Source organism: Prunus dulcis, chromosome 1, assembly GCF_902201215.1.
Source record: "Prunus dulcis chromosome 1, ALMONDv2, whole genome shotgun sequence".
Taxonomy (NCBI): Eukaryota; Viridiplantae; Streptophyta; class Magnoliopsida; order Rosales; family Rosaceae; genus Prunus; species Prunus dulcis.
Window position 1 is genome coordinate 9,400,429 of NC_047650.1, and position 21,601 is coordinate 9,422,029.

A 21,601-nucleotide genomic window follows, 5' to 3' on the forward strand; every position below is an offset into this window, starting at 1 on the left:
AATTTCTCTTCTACTTTTCTGGGTAAAATTCTTTAGGACTAATTATTTTGATAACGGAAAGACAAAAAAGGAAGTATGAGATATGTTTGACAAACTCTTGGATCATTTTTCTATAATGGTAGCAAAAGTTGAGTATAAGTATGGCAAAGGTATCCCCCTGGTTGGAGTTCAAATTAATTACCCACCCTTCCCTATACAATTTATGTCCCAAAATCTAATACTACTACAATGCTCATTGCTGAGAAGAAAAGAAAAACTAATACAATGATCTGCATTTCCATTAATAACCCAGACGATCAGCAGCAGATGAATCCGTATCTCCAATGGGTTACGGAGACAAAGAACTCTTGCAGTGGAACGGTATTCTCCCGTGTTCACGAATAACTTTTACAAGCAAGTGGCCTTGTGTGCTGTATCTTTTTTTGTATTTGAATTATCACACCTGTGGAGTTTTTTCAAGTATCAACCAAATTCCAAAGTGAGATGAGAAACCATATTAAAACTTTCAACTTTAAATTTCCAATGTAGTGTTCAAGTTAAATTTTTGACGGAACAAAATTTCAGCTTTACATAGGGCCGTCATTCCTTGGCACTTGACCTTCCTGATGAAAACCATAGTGCACATATCCCACCATCCCACTTTCTATTTAAAGAAATGCGATATTGAACACTAGGATGGAGGTTAGTACATGCATTTCCATGAGTAGGTTTTCAACTTTTAAGGCCAAGGAATGATTTGCACTCATACTCATTTTGGACAGCGTGAAACGGACTAAGACTTGATTAACCAGTTCAGAGGAGTAAAACTTACCAGCATTTGGGGGATTTTTAGGAAGACAAAAGAGATGAAGTATAATCCACATGATATTGCTGTGGCTGTAATTATGTTGTTGACAAGGCGCTTGTCATCTTTACTGGGTACAAATGCTATTTTCAACGTATTTGTGAGGTCAAAAAGCCTGTAAGAGATCTGCAAGCAAGCAAGCAAAAATTGAAGCATGAAAAAGAAAGGCCAGATATTTTCAGATTACAGCATATAACATCCTTTACTTACTGCAACGTAAATGGCAGAAGTGAGCATGAAGTTCAATAGCGGGTATTCTGGGATCATAGAGAGCAACAACTTAGGCTGAGCATCAGGGACACCAGATCTGCAAGTTTTCATGCAAGTCAGAATAAGAAGCGTAGGTAATGTAGGCATAAACATGTATACCATGCAACCTTCCATTAAAACCAAAATTAAAAGGGAAACTGAAGTTCGACCAATTCTCAGTGACTCATCAAGAAAATTTCATTTCTCATTTAAGATATTGATCCCTTTTTAACTATAGACTAACAGAAGGAACTACCGCTCCACCTTCTTTGTTTTTCTTTGGTGTAGGAGGAATTGTTCAAAATAGAAGTTGAGAGGGGATATTTAAAATTACCCTAAGATTCACAGGGAATTTATGACAATTTTTCCTTTTTGCTAACATTAGTCAACACTTATGGACTATCTTTAGCAAATAACTGGAGCACAAAGTGTGCTTCAGCTTACCTTAACCAGACGTGGAATTGCAAGATGTAGGTCTCCAGTGTTATCTTTCCAAGCCATCTGGTAAACCAAAAGTAATGTTAGGGAAAAAAAAAAAAAAAAAAACCAGAAGTTTTAAAGATCACAAGCATCTTTATAATGGTGTAATTTTTTACTGAAAACCAAAAGATAAAGCTACCATAATCTTTAAGAATTACACCCGATGGTGTCTGCAGCAAATGCTATGACTCTAATTTATAAGAAGAAACAGATTAAAATCAGAGAGATCGCAAGATGAAACACTCACGCAAAAAGGGTCAAAGAGTAGCTGCGGAATTGCTGTGTGACATTGCGCAAACTTATGTAGACCCTGATCAGCAAGAACAAGATGCTATATTAGCAAATAAAAAAAATTTAGGGGCGGTCAAAAATGTTAAAATACTCAGGGCAAGATACCATACGTTATAGGAATCCATGAGGTATATGGATGATATTTGTTGTAAGTAAGCTTGTCCATCTTGTATATGTACTCAAACCACAGATATCCCACCTAGAAATTCAGAGACTGCATCAGAGATGAATGTTTAAGAAGCAGAATTTTCGTGATTATGAGAATCACAATACCGTTACGGTTATCAGTGTAACAGCTGTTTTGATAGACATTTTACGCTTCCATTCTGCTTCCTCCAGTTTCTCCATCCACCTTTCAACCTATAAAGACTTACGTCAATTGGTTATCTACTGAATCATAGGAATGACAACCCAAACAGATCCATATCGAACACCAGTCAAATACGAAAGTTTACACGAAAGATAAATTAGATCAGAAAATAGGGAAAAATGAACAGGATTTTTATCAAGTCTTACAGTTGGATGATAATAAGCATATATCATTCCTATTATCCATATGTATCGATCAAGGCCCGAGCGGAAATGCCATTCATGCAAGAGGGGTAAACCTGGTTTCGCAGGATCTGTGTAGCCTGCAATTTTATTAGGAATTCGGGTAAGTGATGTGCAATTTTTTACATGGAAAATAATGCTCGACCAGTTACTTACCAAGAAGGAATGTGAGTGGGCTCCAAAGCAATTCAAACACTCCAGGTATTTCCCATACCAAGATAACAACCAAGAAACAACCAATGATTTTTACAGCTATCACCGATCCAATCTCATTATGCTTGTTCATAATACCGAGTGCCCCATAAACCATAAGAGTGAACAGAGTGTGCATGGGACAGATGTAGTATAGCACGTAACTGTTGTTAAGGACAACACAGCAAAACAATACCAAGAAATTTAGCCGCCACATCATCTGCTCAACAACAAGGAATGAAATGTGTTAGATATATGCTAAATGTGACAAACTCACCCACACAATCTTATAGATCTAGAGAACTGCATACCTGTGCAAACCTTGCTAGGCTGAAATCTTTGCGAACATAATAATAAGAAAAGTTTCCAAATCCAGTCATCCAGACATATGCAGCAATAAATACTCGGATTGCATTATAAATTTCTGTTGCAGCAAAATAGTGGTACAACAAAAATAACACCTGTAACATGGAGGAACAAAGGGTAAGACCTCAATGATGACAAGACTAACATGGATATATAATTAATAAGTCCTAATAGCACGTGTTTAGAAATCCTCCATGCACTCTAACACTGATGAACTTTTTGTGCTGGAAATGACAAAGTTAGACATGCAAAACCAGATGCCTTGTAGTATTGTAGATGACAGAAGCATATGATGAACATACACCAAGAACTAATGGTTTTTATGTTGAACATGGGTTGCAAAATCAACTGACCAACATATAAGCATAATCAACAAGCATACGTCATAAATGAAAACAAATTGACCAACCTGCATCCAGCCTTTCCACTCCTCAGTTTGATGCCTATTCAGATAAAGAATGGATTTCCCAGTTAATGGAGACTTCTCATTATGTATCGTGAAAGAAGCCATTGCCGAAACTATGATGAGAAGGAAGTAAAGAAATATGAAAAGATCCCGGTTGTAACTCTGTACAAACAGATGACATTCAAATATATAAGGCTTGTCACAAAGAGATATTTTAAAAACAAAGGGCAAAATGGAGAACATAGGTGAATTTCACTAGTGCTTTTTTTACGTTTATACAATTTAAATTAGCGTTTGTAATCAAATATTTGTTTAGAGACATTGCTTTATTGAAAACCAAACAATGCCGAGAAGGAAGACTGAAATGCTTAACACACAAACGACTAAGTTATCAACGTCACCTTAGTTGATGTGTTGAAGAAATCCGTACGATCACATAAGTAGAAGTATGCCAAAAGGACACTAAATTCAGATCTGTAGACGAGAGAGAAAGAAAGGCAAAGGTCAACATTCCAATACAGCAGTAAAGAATACTCCTTAATTTGATCCATGAATAAATTGACTTACATTGCTCTAAGCGTCAACCGGTTTTCAAGCAAGAAGGCCTCATCCATCAAAATGAACCTACACCGATATAATAATCATAAGCACATGGTATGAGTATTTTAAATTGAAAACTTGTGCAATGACCGTAATTTAGAAACCTGAATATAGGCGACCAGGCAGATAAAGTTCGAGCTTTCGGTGAGGCGGATTGGAGACCTCCGCCCTCTAATAAAACAGCTCTGTCATCCTCTTTAACCGCCTCTTTTTCCACTTCAACCAAATTCACTTCAGAGTACCTACTAGTGTCAAAAACCAATCTTATTCAGCACAAACACAAAACGCTTATTCGATCAGTTACATACACATACAATGTAGAGTTTTGAATGGTTATATGCATATTAATACAAGAAGCAATTGAGCTATAGCGCAAAAAGTTTTCAACTCACAATTTTGAAGAGAGTGAATTCTTCTTGTACTCCAAGAACTCAGAATAAATCCAAGCTGCGATGAGAGGTATAACTCCAAGCAAAAACGAAACCTGCAATGCATGGAAGTAAAATCCTTACTTATCCTTGAACAAAAATCACCGACAAAACTATATCAATTCGAAAGCGCACACTCAAATCCGAGCAAGATCTGAAAGAAAACACTGGAAGCTGAGAAATTGAGTACCTGGCCAACAGTGACGGGGCTAAAGATCATCATCTTGGCAAGCCTCGGATCAAACACAGAGATCAACGAGCAAGCATTTCACGGATCCGATTCACTCGCTCAGAGCCGAAATGGAAACGAATCCAAGGATGAAATGCAATGTATTGTAATATACGCCGCGATACAGAGTATTAAATTGAGAGAGAGAGAGAGAGAGAGAGAGAGAGAGAGAGCGCGTCGGAGGGAAGGAGAAGGTGAAAAACGAGTGAGGAACAGACTCAGAGGGAAAGAGACGGTGAGTTAGTGAGTGACAACCATATATGATTATAATTGCCTTCTTTTTAAATTTTAAAAAAAAAAATTCTTTGAATGAAAGATCTTGTTGTTTGTTTTACTTCGTTTATTTTCTTGGGATAGCGCCATTTCTTCTAACTATTATTTAAATTAAATCGTTCCCTTAATTTCCCTTTTTATGGTATGGGGATAGATAGAGTTAGGGCCCTTCGTTTGTGAGGCGTAGGATTCCGATCGGACGGTGTGGATGTGGATCCACGGTTCTCACTTGTGAGGATTGAGTGGGTCTGACACCCACACATTAACATGTCCATGTTTTCCAAAAAAATTTCCAATTATACATTGATGAGGTTGATGAGGTTTTCTCACACTGTCAAAGTATATGAAAATTTGGATTTGAGAACATTTGCAAGTAAAAGTTATTTCCACTCGCTAGACCGTTGGCTATTTTCTTATCTTCTTGTTAAGGGAAAGTGGGATAAATTTCAATGCCTAATTATAAATGGAGGGAGATAGAACAGCAAACTTGTCACATCTAACTTCAACTTTGGGGATATTGTTTTTAAAAGATTGAGATTGACACTTCAAACAAGTGAATGGAGTTGGTATGGAACCATATTACCTAAGTGAATGGAGTTGGTATCCAACTATATTTCCTACAATAAATGTTTTCAATTTTAGACACGTGTCAAGTATTAAGAAGAGTGATGAGCATACATCTTGAGTTAAAATAGTAAGTAAAAATATTTCCATTTCCATTATAATATTTTGAAATTATTACCACAAATAATAACCATCTATACCAATTACTATTACAAAGGCGAAGTCTTTGTTTTATCAATATTTTATTCGTTAAACTACCACTTCAATTATAAAACGCATGTTTGATTGCATAATAAGTAGGGGTGGGCATGCAAAGGACCCACTAGTGTAGTGGTTTGGAGTATTTACTCCCTCAGGCAAGGTCCTGGGTTCAAGTCCTAGCATCCGTGTTGTGTGTGTGAGTTTAATATGCTATCGCCCCTTTCAATAGGAAAAGACCTCAAAAAAAAAAAAAAAAAAGGAGGGGGGGGCATCGGGACCTGAAAACCGAAACACCGAACCGAACCGGTGAAAAAAAAAACCAGAAAAAAATTAGGTTGACCAAAAAAGTCAACAAACTGAACCGAAACCGGTTCCAACTTTACATAAATCAAAATTCATTTCCAACACATTAAAATACATAGAATTCGTTTTTAACACACTTACTCATCATATTTTCCATTGGAGATAGTGTAAGCACTCTGTATTTGGAGAAAAACTTTAATGTCACTGGAATAACACTATTTTGTTATTTCCAATTAATAATATTATAACAACGTAATAACACTTCCATGTGACATAATATTATTGAACAAAAAAAGCAAAACAATGTTATTTCACTTTAACTGAAATTTTCTCCTGCGTTTGCCGTCTTCGGGTATTTTTACATATAATTTGCCTTCTTTTTAAAGCCTTTTCTCTGTGGAAAAGGATGGCCTGATAAAATTGTTGTCGGCATACTTTGAATTGAAGAGCTTGCGTCATATTATCGGATCCAACCGAATGATATACTTTAAGACTAGGCCCAACTTGTCCACGGCTCTAAATGTAGTCCATGTTTGTTCCTATTATTCATCATCAGTGTCGTCCCATCACTCCCCGACTACCCATCTGCTTTGACGAGACCTAAATAAAAATGGGTCATATCATCACTAATTATTCATTGACACAAATTTAAGTCTAAACTAACGAAAAGGAAAACTTTAATGAATTAAACTTTAATATAAGCGAAGTTTCTCTCACATATACACTACCATGTCGTAAAAATTCAAACTTGAAACTATTTGTCTGCAATTCCAGTTATTTTCTCAATTTAAAACAAAAAAAAAAAAAGCTAACTGATATCAACATACACTGAACACTCATAATCGTCGGCCCATCATTCATTTATTAACCTATTGCTTTTTTTTTTTCTAAGGGCATTCGTCTCTTTCACTCAATTGCACCATCCCGATTCGTTGGGTATTATAATTTTCAATTATTATTTCACAGTAACTTTTTTGAAGTTTCCGACCAATTTTTTTTTTCTTTTTAAGTACAATCAATTGAAGGGGGTGAATTGAATTTACACAAATATTCAATTGAAGGGGGTGAATTGAATTTACACAAATATTCATTGAATGCACGTAGATTTCAAACCTCTGACAAAAAGCTATTAACTACCACACCCAGCAAATAAATACAATAAAATAAAAAGGAAAATATTAATAGATGATGGGAAGATGCGGATTGATGCTTCTTCCATAATATATCAAGAGATAAGATTTTACCAAACCTTCCAAGTTTCAATTCAACCAACCAAAAATTAAGAGCAAAAGGAAGGGGGTCCTACCTAAGGAAATCTGCAAATGAACAACCTAGCAAATGAGAGCGAGGGAGAGAGAGTATTTAAAGCTACAAGCCTTAACCAAGTTCCTTAAACTTACATAACTTCTAAAACCACCTCTTTCAAATGCCCTACCACTACCACTACCACCACCACCACCACACAATTCACTGACTGACATAACTAAGCATTAACAAAATATTGTAAACCCTAAGAAATATACTGACCATGACAATGATACTACAGCAACCAAAAAAAAAAAGGGTAGCACAGAATTCAGGACGCATCGTATCCTTCTTTCTACAAACAGGACATGAGTTTAAGAGAGTGAGTGAGGAGGGAGATTGACCTATTTGTTAATGGTCAGTCCTCAAACCAAGGACAAGGGGCCCTGCCCTATCGCTTGGAGGGTCTCTCATCATCCTCTCCACCATCATCACCATCTGAATCATCCTTATCTGATGATCTCTTTCTCTTTGGAGGAGCCTCCACCTTCCCGCCGGCATCGTCGTCCTCATCTTCTTCTTCGTCCACATCTTCATCTTCTCCATTCTCTTCTGGCTCAAAATCGCTCGCATCTTCCTCATCCTCTGCACGCCCTACTGGCCGGACGAGGTACTCCGTTCCTATATCATCCTGTATAGTTTCAAAAGATGTTAGCTATGGTCTAACCGACAGCAGGTACCATTAAAATCACAGAAACAGATGCATATCATGAAATGAAAAATGGTACTGTCAAACAAGAGAACCATGTGGGAGGCGAAAAGACAAATTTTCATTCAAACAAAGGAGAATTGAAACTCATATTCTTCAAATTAACCAAGCTGTCAATTCCATCAGACTGTCAGTTTCAAACTCGGATCGGGGATTAATTTCTCTGAAAACTTAAAAACTTTACCGCAAAACTTCTCAGAAAGCAGCGTTTACAAAAAGATATCATTTAGGAAACCAGAGGTAAAATACTGAAACATTTCAGTATTTTAGTCAACAAAGGGTACGGGCTGCAAGGAGCTTCCCAATTTAAACAAGCCAAAAGTAAAAGCACCAAAAGCCGCAATAAACGAACTGCCAAATTTACAGAAGAAACAGAGAAAAGCAAATTCATAAAGATAATTTCAAAAGTTGTATGAGACATGAAAAGAAAAAAATTAAAGCTTAACGCAAAAAACCAAAAGTCCAAAACCTTAGCCATAACCATTAGTCACAGGCCAAAGTATTAAACGCAAGGAGGAGAATCTGAATGCAGGATTTCTCTATCATAGCAACAGAGAAAGATTCTTACAGGAGATAATTCAAAATTTAAATGCATAAATAATAAACTAGATGGAAAAGCTTCAAGATCTGTGATAATACTACCATTCAATTTATTCCCGAAAATAAAAAATAAAAGAAAACCAGAAATTAATTAAATGTCTAGTCTTTAGGCAAAGACTATAACTATGGACTGCAAATGAACCACAAATATAATAAATAGTTCTCTGTTGACAAAGTCATGAAGCGATTGACTACAAACAGGGCCAATATTGTTTGCTAGAAATTCAGAAAAACAGATCTGAGAAAAATCTTTGGAATCTACAAAATTAGGGGAAAACAAACTTTAACCTTGAGAAAGAAAAAATAAACAGAATAAAAATTCCTCAAATTAAATTTCAAGAGCAGGCTACTGGCGAAATCAGATCAAATAACATCTATCCACATAAACAGAACAAAATACATACAAAAAATACCAGATCTGATGAATTTAAACAAAAAACCAGAAGAAAAAATAATAATTTTTTTTAATTTGAAAAAACGAAAATAAGAAAGAGTTAGAGCTTATTACCTCCTCTTCAGCCTCGCCCTCGTCGTCGTCGTCGTCATCGTCTCCCTCGCCGTCATCATCATCATCACCTCCTTCACCTTCTTCGTCGTCTTCATCCTCATCGTCTTCGTCATCGACCGACTGAACTGGAGGACCTCCAGAGGACTGTACGACCTCCTGCACATCGTCGTCATCGTCCTCGTCTTCATCCTCATCGTCGTCGTCGTCTTCGTCCACATCGTCGTCGTCGTCATCGTCCTCGTCATCATCATCACCATCCTCTTCTTCGTCGCCTAGGCTGTCATCTAACTCAGACTCAGAATCCGACTCATATTGCTCCAATTGCTCAGCAGTCAAAGGCTTAACTTCGTTTTCCTCCACAACTTCCTCCATAAACTTCATCTCTAAACAAACCTCACACAACTTCCTAGAGAAAATCTCTTGGTTTTTGTCTGGAAAACGAATTGGGATTTGGATGAGAGAGAGAGGGACGAGAGAGGAGCTTCTTGGTTCGCTCTACCAGTAGCTCTGCAACCAGTGATCTCAGCCGCTGAAACGCGGGTTCACGCGGATAGGTGACGTGGCCATAAATCGGACGGCCCTTGTAAGCCAATTTGTACTTTTGTGTTTATGGGGTTTCCTGCGGCGCTTCATATTCGTTTGTAGTCAGCTGATTGTCACGTGCAAGGAGGGCGTGCTCGAGGTCTCTAGGGTTAGGGTTTCTTTTCGTGTTCTCCAGATTTTGGGCCCATATGTTTTGGGCTAGGCTCACTTCTGAGGCAAGCTATTTAATCGTTCCTGATCGAGGCTATCAATCAAAAGTTTAAAAACCAAAATATCTGGCCCATCGTTTTCTGAGGGGGATTATTATGCTGTGGGCCCCTATATTTTTATTATTATTTTTTTTTTTCTGTTTTGCTAGGGTGGAGCTCATAAAAAAACAACTCAATATTAATCAAAACTTTCTTTCACAATGTTAAAACTTTTTTGGTAATTTCGTGTATTTCTTTTGCAATCATAGTTAAAAACTAATGTTAATCTAAGTCAGGGCTTGTTCAGGAATGAGTATAAAATTACATTTTATGTTTGGTAAATGCACAACTGAGTATTGAGAATGTAATACCTGACTATTGGTTCTAAACTTCCCATGTTGGGGAATTTTATACCCTTGGCTCTTCTTAGTGTAGTTATTTTGGACTAATTTACCCTTATTTAAAATTTCAACTACCACTTTTTATTCTTAATTTTTAATAAATGAAAAATGATATTATTTGAAACCTCAGCAACTTTTCATTCCCAATACTGCACAAATCAAACATGGGAATTGAAGAAAGTGACATTTCCTGATCCTCATTTTCCAGCGTTCCCAAACATGGGAATGAACATCTTCCATTTCCATCTCATAGGATTAGACATGGAGTTTCATTCTCAAGAAGTTCAACTTATTTTAATCTCTTCGCATTGTATACAAAAAAAAATCATTAATTGAAGTCTCTCCTCTCTTTATATATGGGATATGCTAGTTTGCTATGACAAAATACCCGTCTTTTTACACCTTATTCTGAATTCCGTCTTTATAGATTCTAATAATTTATAATCATTTAATTTTATACTATATCGCGTGTATACCATATTTAGGAAAAAGTGTATCTCTTCCTTAAATAAGAAAAAAGTAGTAAACTTTTGTGATATGGTTTATACCACGCACATTGCTACTCATACCATAAATATTTATTCCTTTATTGACCTTTTGGTCTATTGGCAAACTTTTGTGATATCGCCTAACCTTTTTGTTTACGTCTTACGGACACACAGGCCCTACGAGGCACATGCTGGTGTCTTTAACTAGCTTGCAAAATCAAGTACATTAATAGCAGGCAAAGTCTGGCAGTTCTATGGAACATGGCCAAAATCTTACTTCCTTGATGCTTTTGTTATTATAGTGACAGTCACATAGAGAACCCTAAATTTAAAATAACCATAATATACCAAAATTTTCAAACTCAAAACACCGAAATTCTAAAAACTCAATAAACTTGTATTTTCTTAAAAAGATTTGTTACAATCAAAATTCGAAGGGTCTTCGATTACGGGCCCTTCGGGTTTTTTCTTTGGTGATTTCACTCTGTATAGTGTTGTGATTTGATTTTGGAAGGTAAGGTGCTGTGTTGGGTTTTGATTTTTTCTTAAAAAACAAGAAACCCCACACTTTCCTGGAGTGGGAAAAACATGCAAAATTGTCCCCCGTCCATTCAAACCCATTAGGAGGAATTTTCAAATTTCATTGTCAGAAAAGGAAAATGACAAAAAAAAAAAAGAGTATACAGTTGAGATTGAGAATGACAGGGTATGGTTCAAATGGTTGTTGGATAGGTAAAACAATAGAATAAACCAACACGATACTAACAGCTCATTACAAAATTCCTATTTTATATATTAAATAAATAAAATAATAAAACATTGGAGATATATTCACCTAAAAGTCAGCTGGGATGGCTCTCATCATCGTCTCATGAGTCACGAGTCGAAGAAACGACAATACCTGATAGCGTTTCATGATCACCTTCCCTTCAAACATAAAACTACTGTTCTGTTTGGATTGCATGCCTATCTATCCATAGATATATCCAATTATATCTTGATTTAACCTAATTGCTCTCCTCTCTCCCACAATCCAACCTCTAATGTCTCAACAACAAGAAACTAAGAACATATTTTTCTCTAAACTTTGACCCAAATAACAATAATAATAATGTGCTGAAAGTTCCCGAAATGCCAAGTTTACTACTATGTGTTAATATATTGCCGTGTGTGTGTTGTAATTACGGATAAATTTTATAAGAACTTATAATTTAAAAGTGATTATTCACTTCGTCTATATTCACAAAAAGAATTCGACTTTTACTCGTGTCTATCATATATTCCATTCTAGGTATGAAATATAAAAGGACCATATTTAGTGCATACAGTAGAATCTGTGTCACTGTATGTTTTAAATTGACAAATGAGGAATCGTCCCCGCATGAATTACTCCATGCCTCACGTCATCCATTCAAAGTACTCGACCACCACCCAATTGGCAGGGTCAAATTAATCATAGCTGGAACACGTGGATTTGGTACATAAATGCCTAATAAATCCCACTTACTATTCCTCCGCCAAGTCTACCTTTTATGTTATGCTAGAAACCTCTGCTCCGTCAACAAAAAAGAAGGAGAAAATAAAAGAAAAAGATTCAAGGAAGGAACACAACACACAGATCATATATATATATATATCATCCTGTGCCCTGCAGCAACGTGGTACTCTTCTGCTTTCCGCTGGCTGGACTTTGAGTTCTCCATGCCTTCGGCAGGAATATTCCGGTGGGCGGAAATATTCGACTTCTCCTACTTCACTTCTGGTTGGAGCTTGAACTTGAATTTGCAGAGTTTCAGATGGCCGCGTTTCTCAATACTTGATGATGTGCTGTGGACCTTGATAACTGTGGTAGAGTCCTTGGTCTTGGCTGCTATGCTTTGCTTCTTCTTTGTCTTCTGCGGTTGTACCCTCTGATCCATATCATTTTCTTCAATTTTTTTTTATAAAAAAAAAGGATAATATATATAAATATGTAGATTGTGAATATGTTAGCATAATCTGTTGGGTTAATTAGTGGGCGAAATTAATTTGATCATACAATTTTATGATGATGGGTTGAGTTGATTTTCGACTTCATTTTGTTTTAACGCATTTGTTTATGAATTGATGTCACATTTTTTCGTTTTGGGATGGTTTATAAGTTTATTCATCAAACTAAGACAAGCATCAAGGTTTAAATCCTATTTTGACATGTTTAATTAGCTACTTTAGAAATTATTAATATTCTTCGTTGTTAATAAGTCCAATGATGAGTTTTCTTTAAAGTTGTAACGCAAACCACCAAAGCTGCAATCGCCACAAGAAAAGAAGAACACTTTTCCCCAATTAATGGCCTTTCTGTCGGCGTGTTACCGCTAGGAGAATTGCAACGTCGTTTTTTGTTTTTTGTTTTTTGAGATAGGCCATACCCTCGAGTGCAACAAAAATTTAGATGATCAGTCAATTATATAACAAACACAGTCGTCTATGTGATCATCTTTATTTTCAAGTTTCTTTTTGCGAGACGCTTGAAGATTTTTGCGAGAGACAGTATCAAAGTTGATTTTTACGTCTTGGCTAATGCTAAAGATTAACTTTACTTTCAAAATTCAAAGAAAAACCTGAAAGTGGATCCATTTGGATCACCTTGATGATCCACTAGTAATTTTACTCGGGCTTTTGAGCTATTGTGACCATTGTATGATTTGGTCGTGGGTTTGTCCTTTAGAGCAACTCCAGCGTGCCCGGGCAAAGGGGAGGTTTGGCCCAAAACAGCCTTCCAGCGAACAAATGTTGCACGGGCTGTGGGTGGGCTCCACAAGCCTGGGTTGGCCCTCAGGCAAAACCAGCTCTCAGTCTAACCTGGGTTTGCTGACGTCAACGATGACGTTAGCAACAAAAAAATAATTTTTAAAAATCTAAAAAAGTTCAAAAAAATACTAAACTTTTCAGAATTTTTTTAAAAATAAATACTTAGTCATATTTTTCACTTTCCACACCAAAACTCTATACAAATTCCTCTCCTCATATCTCATGTGAATAGTGGTTGCCATGGCAATGGGTGGAAACACACTTTGCTTTTTGCAAGTGTGGCTGCCCTAACCCCCCTTGCCATGGCAAAGGACAAATGGGTGGAGTTGCTCTTAGCCCTTTGCCTTTGGGGTCTATGTTGGTTATTTACATCCTTATCGGATAGGTGTTAGAAATGAAGATGAGATTCATGCACTATCAGAGTGAAGGTAAAATTATGTTTTTGATATAAGCGATATTGGATTGGGAATTGAGCATAAAAGACCTTGGACACAAGGGTAAATGCTTTTTACAAACCCAAACCCAAACCCCTTACAAGAGAAAACTGCGTTAAAACATATACAAAGGTGAAACACTTTTGTTCACATTTAAGTTAGATTTGTGTTGAAAAGAAGGATAAGCATTAGAAGAGAAGAATATTGCTTAAGCTAATATAGAACATACAATCAATTTTCACAAAACATTAAGCTACCAGATAATATATGCCTTGAGTCAAGACACTGATATGCTCATGACAATTTGTTCTCTCACTTTTTGTGTCAATCAATGAGCTACTTAGAGCACTTTCACCCATTTGCCATGGCACATGGCAAGGCAAGGGTTGTTACTATTCACGTGACTAGTGACAGCTCTTGCAAAAGGCTTGTGGTGTTTCCACCCATTGCCATAGCAATCACTATTCATATGAGATATGAGGAGATGAATTTGTATAGAGTTTTGGTGTGGGAAGTGAAGAATATGACTAATTATTTTTTTAAAAAAATCTGAAATGTTTAGTTTTTTTAATAAAAAATTTCGTTGTTGACGTCAACAAACTCAGGCTGTTCTTGCCTTTGGGATGACCTAGTTTGATGGGACCCATGTGCTGCCAGGGCTGTAGAAGCCCGCTGAAACTACAAATTGGGACTTGGGTCCCCTGTTGCGGGGGCTAGGGGGCACCGTTGGAAGCGCCCTTAAGCAGAACCCCCCCAGGAGGGCAACAAGGCTCGCTAACCTCTTACACTGAGAGCTACAACCGTGTTATGTTATAGAAGAGGATGTTTCACAAGCCTCTGAAGCTTTAACGAATGGTGATCATGAGGCTGCCGAAGACCGCTTGAAGGACACTGCCCATGAGGCTGATTTGTGTGATGACCAATTTTCAGGCTCCTCTAACTAACCTTCTGAGGGATTTCAACCAAGCTGCCCATGATGCTGGGACTGTAGCTGCAGCAATTGCAGAGACGTTGGCTTGATATATATATATATATATATATATATAAAGATCAAACCAAATTATGTTAAGAATTATCACCACATTAATTATAATAAGCCATCCTTAACCTCTTGCAAGGACAAGTACAATGCAGTAGTTTCACAAGCCGATGTCCCACGAGGCAGAGCAGGGCATGAATGATGTTGCCAATGAGGTTGATTATCTATATTTCTTTCATTTGTAGCACCTTAGCAAATCAATAAATTGGTTCAGTTTCTAAAATGATTTATACCTATGATGATAATAAGTTTGTGGAGGAGAGGCTTTGGATGTACTTGCATTGAAGCACAAAGACAGCAAAGATTTCTTCAAGACAGGGTAATTGACAATCCCATTGTCCCACATCCACTCCCATTGTCCCACATCGACCAGTTGATGAAAGGAGGAGACCGGAGCTATGTATAAAATAGTCAGCCCAAAACAAGAATAAGCATACCTTTCTCGGCCTTTTGGCTAAGATCAAGTGTAGTATCTGTTCTTATCAGTTTAATATCTGATACGTGGGTCAATGGTCCACACGATATTAAATTAATTTCTTTAGGGGGAGAGCTCACCACAGTAGCTTGCTATTGGAGCTCTCAAGCGTCGCCCAAGCGTTGCACTATTGCATGGGCCTGGCGCACCCCACCAAATCGAGTCTAAGCTTTTTATGGCCTTGCCCAAAGTGTTGTTCATAATTTAAATCGTTGCCCAGCCCAAGCCCCTTAAAAATTAACGTTGTAATGCAAATTCCAAAAATTAAGGTTGATAGACTCCCCGTAGGCCATGAAATTCTGGTCATTTTGTTTATAGTTGTAAATTGTAATGCAAATCATTTTATAAGATTACTTTTCCCCGATTAACGGCCTTTCTGTCGGCGTGTTAACTCTTAATATATGTGCCATGTCTTTTGTCTCCTACAAAAAGAAATTTAACCATATGGTTTATATATGGTAGATTTCGTCTAAGCAGCGGGTCTTTTTTTAATTTTTATAAGAAGCGGTGAAATTTTATTCGAACGATTGGAAAATTGCAACAAGAGCCACCCTAATTAGAAGTAAGACGGACATGTACTTAGGTAAATCTTTTCTAATAACCTGAGTTAGTCTAAAGTTGAACTAATCTGAAGAGAATCGATCTCAAAAATTTCTTGACTCACCATTGTTTGTCTAGGCAGCAGGTTTGGGAAGCATGCCAGATATGCATTGCATTATTATGGTAACGACTTCACCTGCAGAAATATTTTTTACCTTCTGTGTAGAAAGCAATTAATGCATCATTATTGGTAAGACAATCAAGTTTCATAACCACTACTCATAATATAAAGACCTTAGCAGATGTGCAACATTCTTCAGTTTCTCTCCATTTCAACAACCTTCTTGTTAGTACGAATTTATGTTGGCATTTCTTAGATACTAGCATAAACTCTAGCATAGGCTGTAAACGTGCTTTCATAAAGTCCAAGGATATAATTGACGCTGGCAGGATTGACGCAGCTCAGCAATTCTCGAAACACAAACTTGTGGTTTTGTTGATGCTCAAAATGGCCCGGCCAAGGTTTAGTTCAACTTAGTGATGAGATGTGATGGATGATTGATGAAGGTGAGGACCTTCACCAAGTGTGTGAGGATTTGGGCAAACGATAAACATATAGAAGACAAGATATACGTGGTTCACCCGAATAATGGGCTACGTCCACGGAGAAGGCTGTTCTCATTATGATAATGTTTGTTTACATTTGTACAAGGGGGTTAGACCCAAATATAAAGATAACAAGTGAGAGGCTCAGCCTAGAGATGGATCCAGAAGAGAGAGAGTCCCCAAGAGCCAGTCCCCCTTCTAAGGAAAGAGTAGTCTTCTTTTATAGGTGAGGGGGAGTCTCCATCTCTTGTAGTTTTCCGATGTGGGACTCCTCTTGCTTTGCTTAGAGTTGTGATTTGTGGTGATGCTTCTTTGGCTAAGGTGATGACCTCTCAAAGCATGGCACTCGAATGATCTAGCCTAGCTAGTTGCTCGGTCAGTTATGGTACAAATGTAATTTGACACGTGAAAGGTATTTGATTCAAGTGTAAGTGATGTCATTATCATGCATGTATATTAGGGGATTGTTTTAAAGGATGATTCAATCATGTTTTATTGATTTACTGCTTTTAAAAGTGAATTGAAGTTGATTTAGGAGTGTTTTCTTTTTAAGCAATTTTGGCCCAAATCAATTTAATTCTCCTACTTTCTTGTTTTAACATCCCTTTGATTTTCTATTACATTTTGGTTGCTTGGAAATCATGTTTCAATCATATCAAAATATCAAGGAGTCAAGATACCCTTAATGGTTGACTAGGCATATAAGGATTCATTTGATATTGTGATTGATTAAAATCTTCCTGTCTTAAATATCTCATTTCCTATTAGTTGGACTACACGTGACTAATCTTTAGAATAGAAAAAATACTTTCATGATTTTTTGTCAAGCCATAGAAATTAGAGATTTGGTTTTCGACGTGTTTTCTTTCTTTTAAAGAAAAAGTCTATAAAATAAGACATTTGTCTTCTTTGTTTTTCGGAGCTTTCACGATCATGTATTCTGTCCATAAAACTTTGGAAAGCTGCGTTTTTATTTGAGATAAGTCATCAAGTGTTCCATGTTTACTTCGTGATTTATCAAACACTTTTATAATTTATATTGCATTCATTTGCATTATTCGGTGACTCATATGATTGAGGGCACCAAGACCGTTATGTTGGTTTTTCTCCAATGAGCTTGAATCGATCGTGACTAGTATCGGATTCAACATAAAGAGAGTTGGAAGAACTTCGACGAGTTTGAAGCAATTGTGACCAGTATTGCGTTCAACATAAGGAGTCTCGAAAGATCATCCCGTGACAGAAGTTGAGTTACGAAGAAGTCGGTAAACATTATCTAGAATGTGTCTATGATAAGTGTGTGAGTACTTCTTGTAATCATTATTCTAGTGGATTTGTTTTGGATTGAAGAGTTTCGTGGATTTTCCCCAGAGGCATTCTTAGTCATCCTACAGGTAAATTTACTTCTCCCAACACATGCATCAACCAACTTCTCAAACCCCTTTTTTCCTGCAAAGATAAAGTATTTGTTATAAAAATTATAGTTTTCCTCTTTCCATATAAACCAAATGCAAAACCCTTTATAATATAAATAATATATAAAACAAATTGGAAAGTCTTTTAAAGTGAAGTAAAACTAAATAAACAAATAATAGGTAAATAAAGGTAAAATAAATTAAGATTATGAAAGCAAGTCTGGTATGGTGAAGCACGTCAAAGACACTGTCCTAAAGCCTTTGTAGCCTCCCTACGTGCAGGTACTGAAGGTCTACAAGACTTCAAGATACGACCCCCAATACACAGGCTCAATGTCCGCTATGAGCACGTTCATAGTCAGATGTAGGTCTCCATGTCACAGAACCGTTGCCCAAAAATAATAATATAAGTAGAGAAAGTATAAAAGGTAGAAGAGAAGAGAATCAGACTGTGATGCTAATTGTGGTATGTGATATTATGATAGTATATCAAATGTGAATGAGGAGTGGCCTTTTATAGGCATCCAAGAACATGTAACATTCACCACATTAAACCAGAAAATCAAGGCATTCAATATAGAAATAATACATGAAAATTAAATATGTATAACCTCCACAATAAATAAAATAAAACAGTCAAAATAATTAAATCAATCAAAACGGTTAAAATTTGAAAACATTTTTAAAATTCTAACAGAATTTAGTGTCTCATTAAACTTGTTTGTCTAACTATACCCATTTTTAGCACTAAAATTATAAATAAACCCTACACAATTTAATTTCTATAAACAAACCCAAAAAAAATCCAAAAACTAAAAGCTGACCCTATTGAATTTAATTTTGATTATTAAATTACTTTGATGCCTTATTGAGTGTTTTGGGTTTTTTTATGAGATTTTGGGGTTAGGTTTGTTTTAAGAAATCAATGACAGTTTTATAATTTAAAAGAAGTTAAAAGCCTTTTTGTTATGTTGTAAATGGACTTTGGATGTGTTTCTAAAGTCCATTTCATGTAGGTTTTGTTTTTAAAAATTTGGGCTCCTATATTTGGTATAATAGTGAATCTCCCAAGAATTTAATCTCTCTAGCACTCATATTTCTCATTCAAGTTTCCCTATTTCCGGCAAGCCAATGCAGGGTTTACTTGCCAATGGATGCCGGTCTCATTGACAAAACGTGCAAACAAACACCCAATTATGATGTTTGTGTCTCTACTATTAACTCAGACCCTCGAAGCACCGGTGCAGATGTCAAAGGTTTAGGCCTCATCATGGTTGATGCAGTTAAGGACAAGGCAACCGGTGCTCTGAACAAAGCCGACAAGCTGCTTAAGCAGTGCCCAGGAGATCAAGCCTTACTCTTGCGTCAAAATATACAATGAGGTTTTACAAAATGATGTCCCACAAGGCAGTCAAGCTTTCACTCAAGGTGATTCTAAGTCGGCAGAGCAAGGCATGAATGATATTGCCACGAAGCAGATTCATGTGAAAGTGGTTTTTCAAGCAGCTCTCCTTTGGTAGATAACAACAAAGCTCTCCTTGATGTTACAGCCGCAGCAATTGCCAGGACATTGTCTTGATATGTTTCTTGTTGTTGTTGGTTTGTTTAACTATGTTAGTTTTCTTGGTAAATCAATAAATCATTTCAGTATCTAAAATCCTTAAGCTCCATTTGGATGGAGGGATTCAAAAGGATTTGAGTTTGACAATAAGGCTAAATTTGCTAAAAAAACAAGAACCGCATTAGATTAAATATATTTGAAATAAGTAGATGCGATACTTTTGAAATGAATTTGAAACAACTATATCCGAGGAATTATATGAAATCCATTTGTTTTCTTCCTTTTTTGATTGTCCAAATCTTGACACGCATGTATTACATCCACATATTTTGAACTCCTCCCTCCAATTGGAGCCTTACTTTATTTCATCGTTATCATTTACATAATGATGTTAATACATTCAAATTACTATAGACTAATTTGATAATCTGAAAATACCTGTAGGATATCTCTGGGGAAAATCCACGGGACTCCTCAGTCCAACTCAAATCCACTATAGAACGATGATTACAAGAAGTACTCACACACTTATCCTAGACTCATTCTAGATAATGTTTACAGACTTCTTCGTAACTCAACTTCTGTCACAGGATGATCTTCGACACTCCTTATGTTGAATGCAATACTGGTCACGATTGCTTCAAGCTCGCCAGAGTTCTTCCAACTCTCCTTATATTGAATCCGATACTGGTCACGATCGATTCAAGCTCACAAGAGAAAGACCGCCACAACGATCTTGGTGCTCTCTACCATATGAGTCATCGACATGCATATGAATGCAATATGAATGATTAAAGTGTTTGATAAATCACCAAGTAAACATTAAACACTTGATGATTTATCTCAAAATGAATACACAACAGCTTTTTCCTCAGAATTCTATATGCTCCACACAAAATATCAAAAGCCGTCAAACAACCAAGGAGAGGCATCCTTGTTTTATTCAAGGCTTCCTATGTCTAGTCAGATGACATCCCATGAGTACCAAACTCACTTCAATTAAGACTCCTAAACCTGATGCAATATGAACACACACTAAACCTATTCAACTATGACTATTTGTTGTGATTCAAAATGGGCACAGGATGAAAAACGTCAAAAAACATTAAGACCACTAATACTAATCAATTCGTCAACTTATGCAAGGATTGTTATTCAAGATAACAATCTTTATCAAAGAGACCAATTAGGTATCAATATAATATTTTAACTTAAATCAAAATAGAGTTTAACTATGGAAAGTAATCTCAAGATAAAAAATCTAATCCTAATAAAAATAGGATTAACATGAAAATACTTGATTGAAAATAACTCCAACTAGGAATCCTATAATGAATGCATGATTATGTCATGATTTACCTGACCTCAGTTTCTCATATCGATCACGTCATACTTCAAAGATCCAGAATGAATGTGTTGCGCCAAAGCTTCCAGAAAAACAAGTTCACACACTAATTCCCAACCTATGCTAGAGTCTAGGAAATGACAATACAATTTTCATACTAACAATCTCCCCCTTTGGCATTTCCTAGACAAAACACCTATTACAACTCAAAGGAAATTGCATGGGATTCAACAAATGAAATCCTACTCTAAACTCAAGGCTCTGAATCCCTGCACATTATGAAACAACAAAACCAGTGAAGCATGTGGGAGAAGAAATGTAATTCAAGGCAAAATTACAACACTACTCCCCCTTAATTATACAACACAATCTCTCCCCCTTTTTATTATAATTTCACAATAATCTCTCCCCCTTTTTGTCAGGAAATCCAAAGAGCAAGGAAAGAGTACAAGGGAGCATATATAAAGGCAAAAATAAGAGGAAAAAGAAATCAGTTGTGCCACAAGTCTGCAACTGGCAGGATTGAAAATGATGCTGCAATCCTCAGGTTCAATTTATCATGTATCCGTCTTAGTAACATGAAGGAAAGCCTAACTGCACAATTAAACAAGAAGCATAAAACTACACTATGTTTGAAAACAAAAACAAATTCTTTTTTTTTTTTGGTTAAAAATTT

At 36.4% G+C, this 21,601-nt stretch overlaps 2 protein-coding genes, 1 non-coding gene and 1 pseudogene across 5 annotated transcripts; 2 read left to right on the forward strand and 2 right to left on the reverse strand.

Moving 5' to 3' along the window:
* Positions 1 to 83: 83 nt before the first annotated feature.
* LOC117622749 (protein REDUCED WALL ACETYLATION 2) lies at positions 84 to 4,881 on the reverse strand. 2 transcript variants are annotated; one of them, XM_034353527.1, is made up of 16 exons: positions 4,599 to 4,881; positions 4,373 to 4,464; positions 4,085 to 4,222; positions 3,948 to 4,004; positions 3,782 to 3,854; positions 3,384 to 3,542; positions 2,920 to 3,069; positions 2,573 to 2,828; positions 2,381 to 2,496; positions 2,138 to 2,224; positions 1,975 to 2,063; positions 1,821 to 1,883; positions 1,538 to 1,594; positions 1,055 to 1,151; positions 812 to 970; positions 84 to 442 (listed from the first exon to the last, which is right to left on the reverse strand). In XM_034353527.1, the coding sequence occupies exons 1-16, from the start codon at positions 4,629 to 4,631 to the stop codon at positions 437 to 439; spliced, it is 1,632 nt and encodes a 543-aa protein (XP_034209418.1). In that variant the 5' UTR covers positions 4,632 to 4,881; the 3' UTR covers positions 84 to 436. The 2 variants fall into 2 exon arrangements, with proteins under 2 accessions (XP_034209418.1, XP_034209411.1); XM_034353520.1 differs by having other exon boundaries at positions 4,085 to 4,225; positions 4,599 to 4,880.
* Positions 4,882 to 6,307: 1,426 nt separating this feature from the next.
* On the reverse strand, positions 6,308 to 9,701 carry LOC117615841 (acidic leucine-rich nuclear phosphoprotein 32-related protein 1-like). Of its 2 annotated transcripts, XM_034345008.1 has the most exons (3): positions 9,101 to 9,701; positions 7,628 to 7,914; positions 6,308 to 6,578 (listed from the first exon to the last, which is right to left on the reverse strand). In XM_034345008.1, exons 1-2 carry the CDS (start codon positions 9,479 to 9,481, stop codon positions 7,675 to 7,677), a joined length of 621 nt encoding a protein of 206 aa, XP_034200899.1. In that variant the 5' UTR covers positions 9,482 to 9,701; the 3' UTR covers positions 6,308 to 6,578; positions 7,628 to 7,674. The 2 variants fall into 2 exon arrangements, with proteins under 2 accessions (XP_034200899.1, XP_034200898.1); XM_034345007.1 differs by lacking the exon at positions 6,308 to 6,578 and having other exon boundaries at positions 7,138 to 7,914; positions 9,101 to 9,700.
* A 5,140-nt stretch (positions 9,702 to 14,841) lies between these two features.
* On the forward strand, positions 14,842 to 19,598 carry LOC117637674 (annotated as a pseudogene).
* Positions 15,417 to 15,612, forward strand: LOC117616938. Its single transcript, XR_004584275.1, has one exon. It is a non-coding gene; the product is annotated as a U2 spliceosomal RNA (small nuclear RNA).
* Positions 19,599 to 21,601: the final 2,003 nt, after the last annotated feature.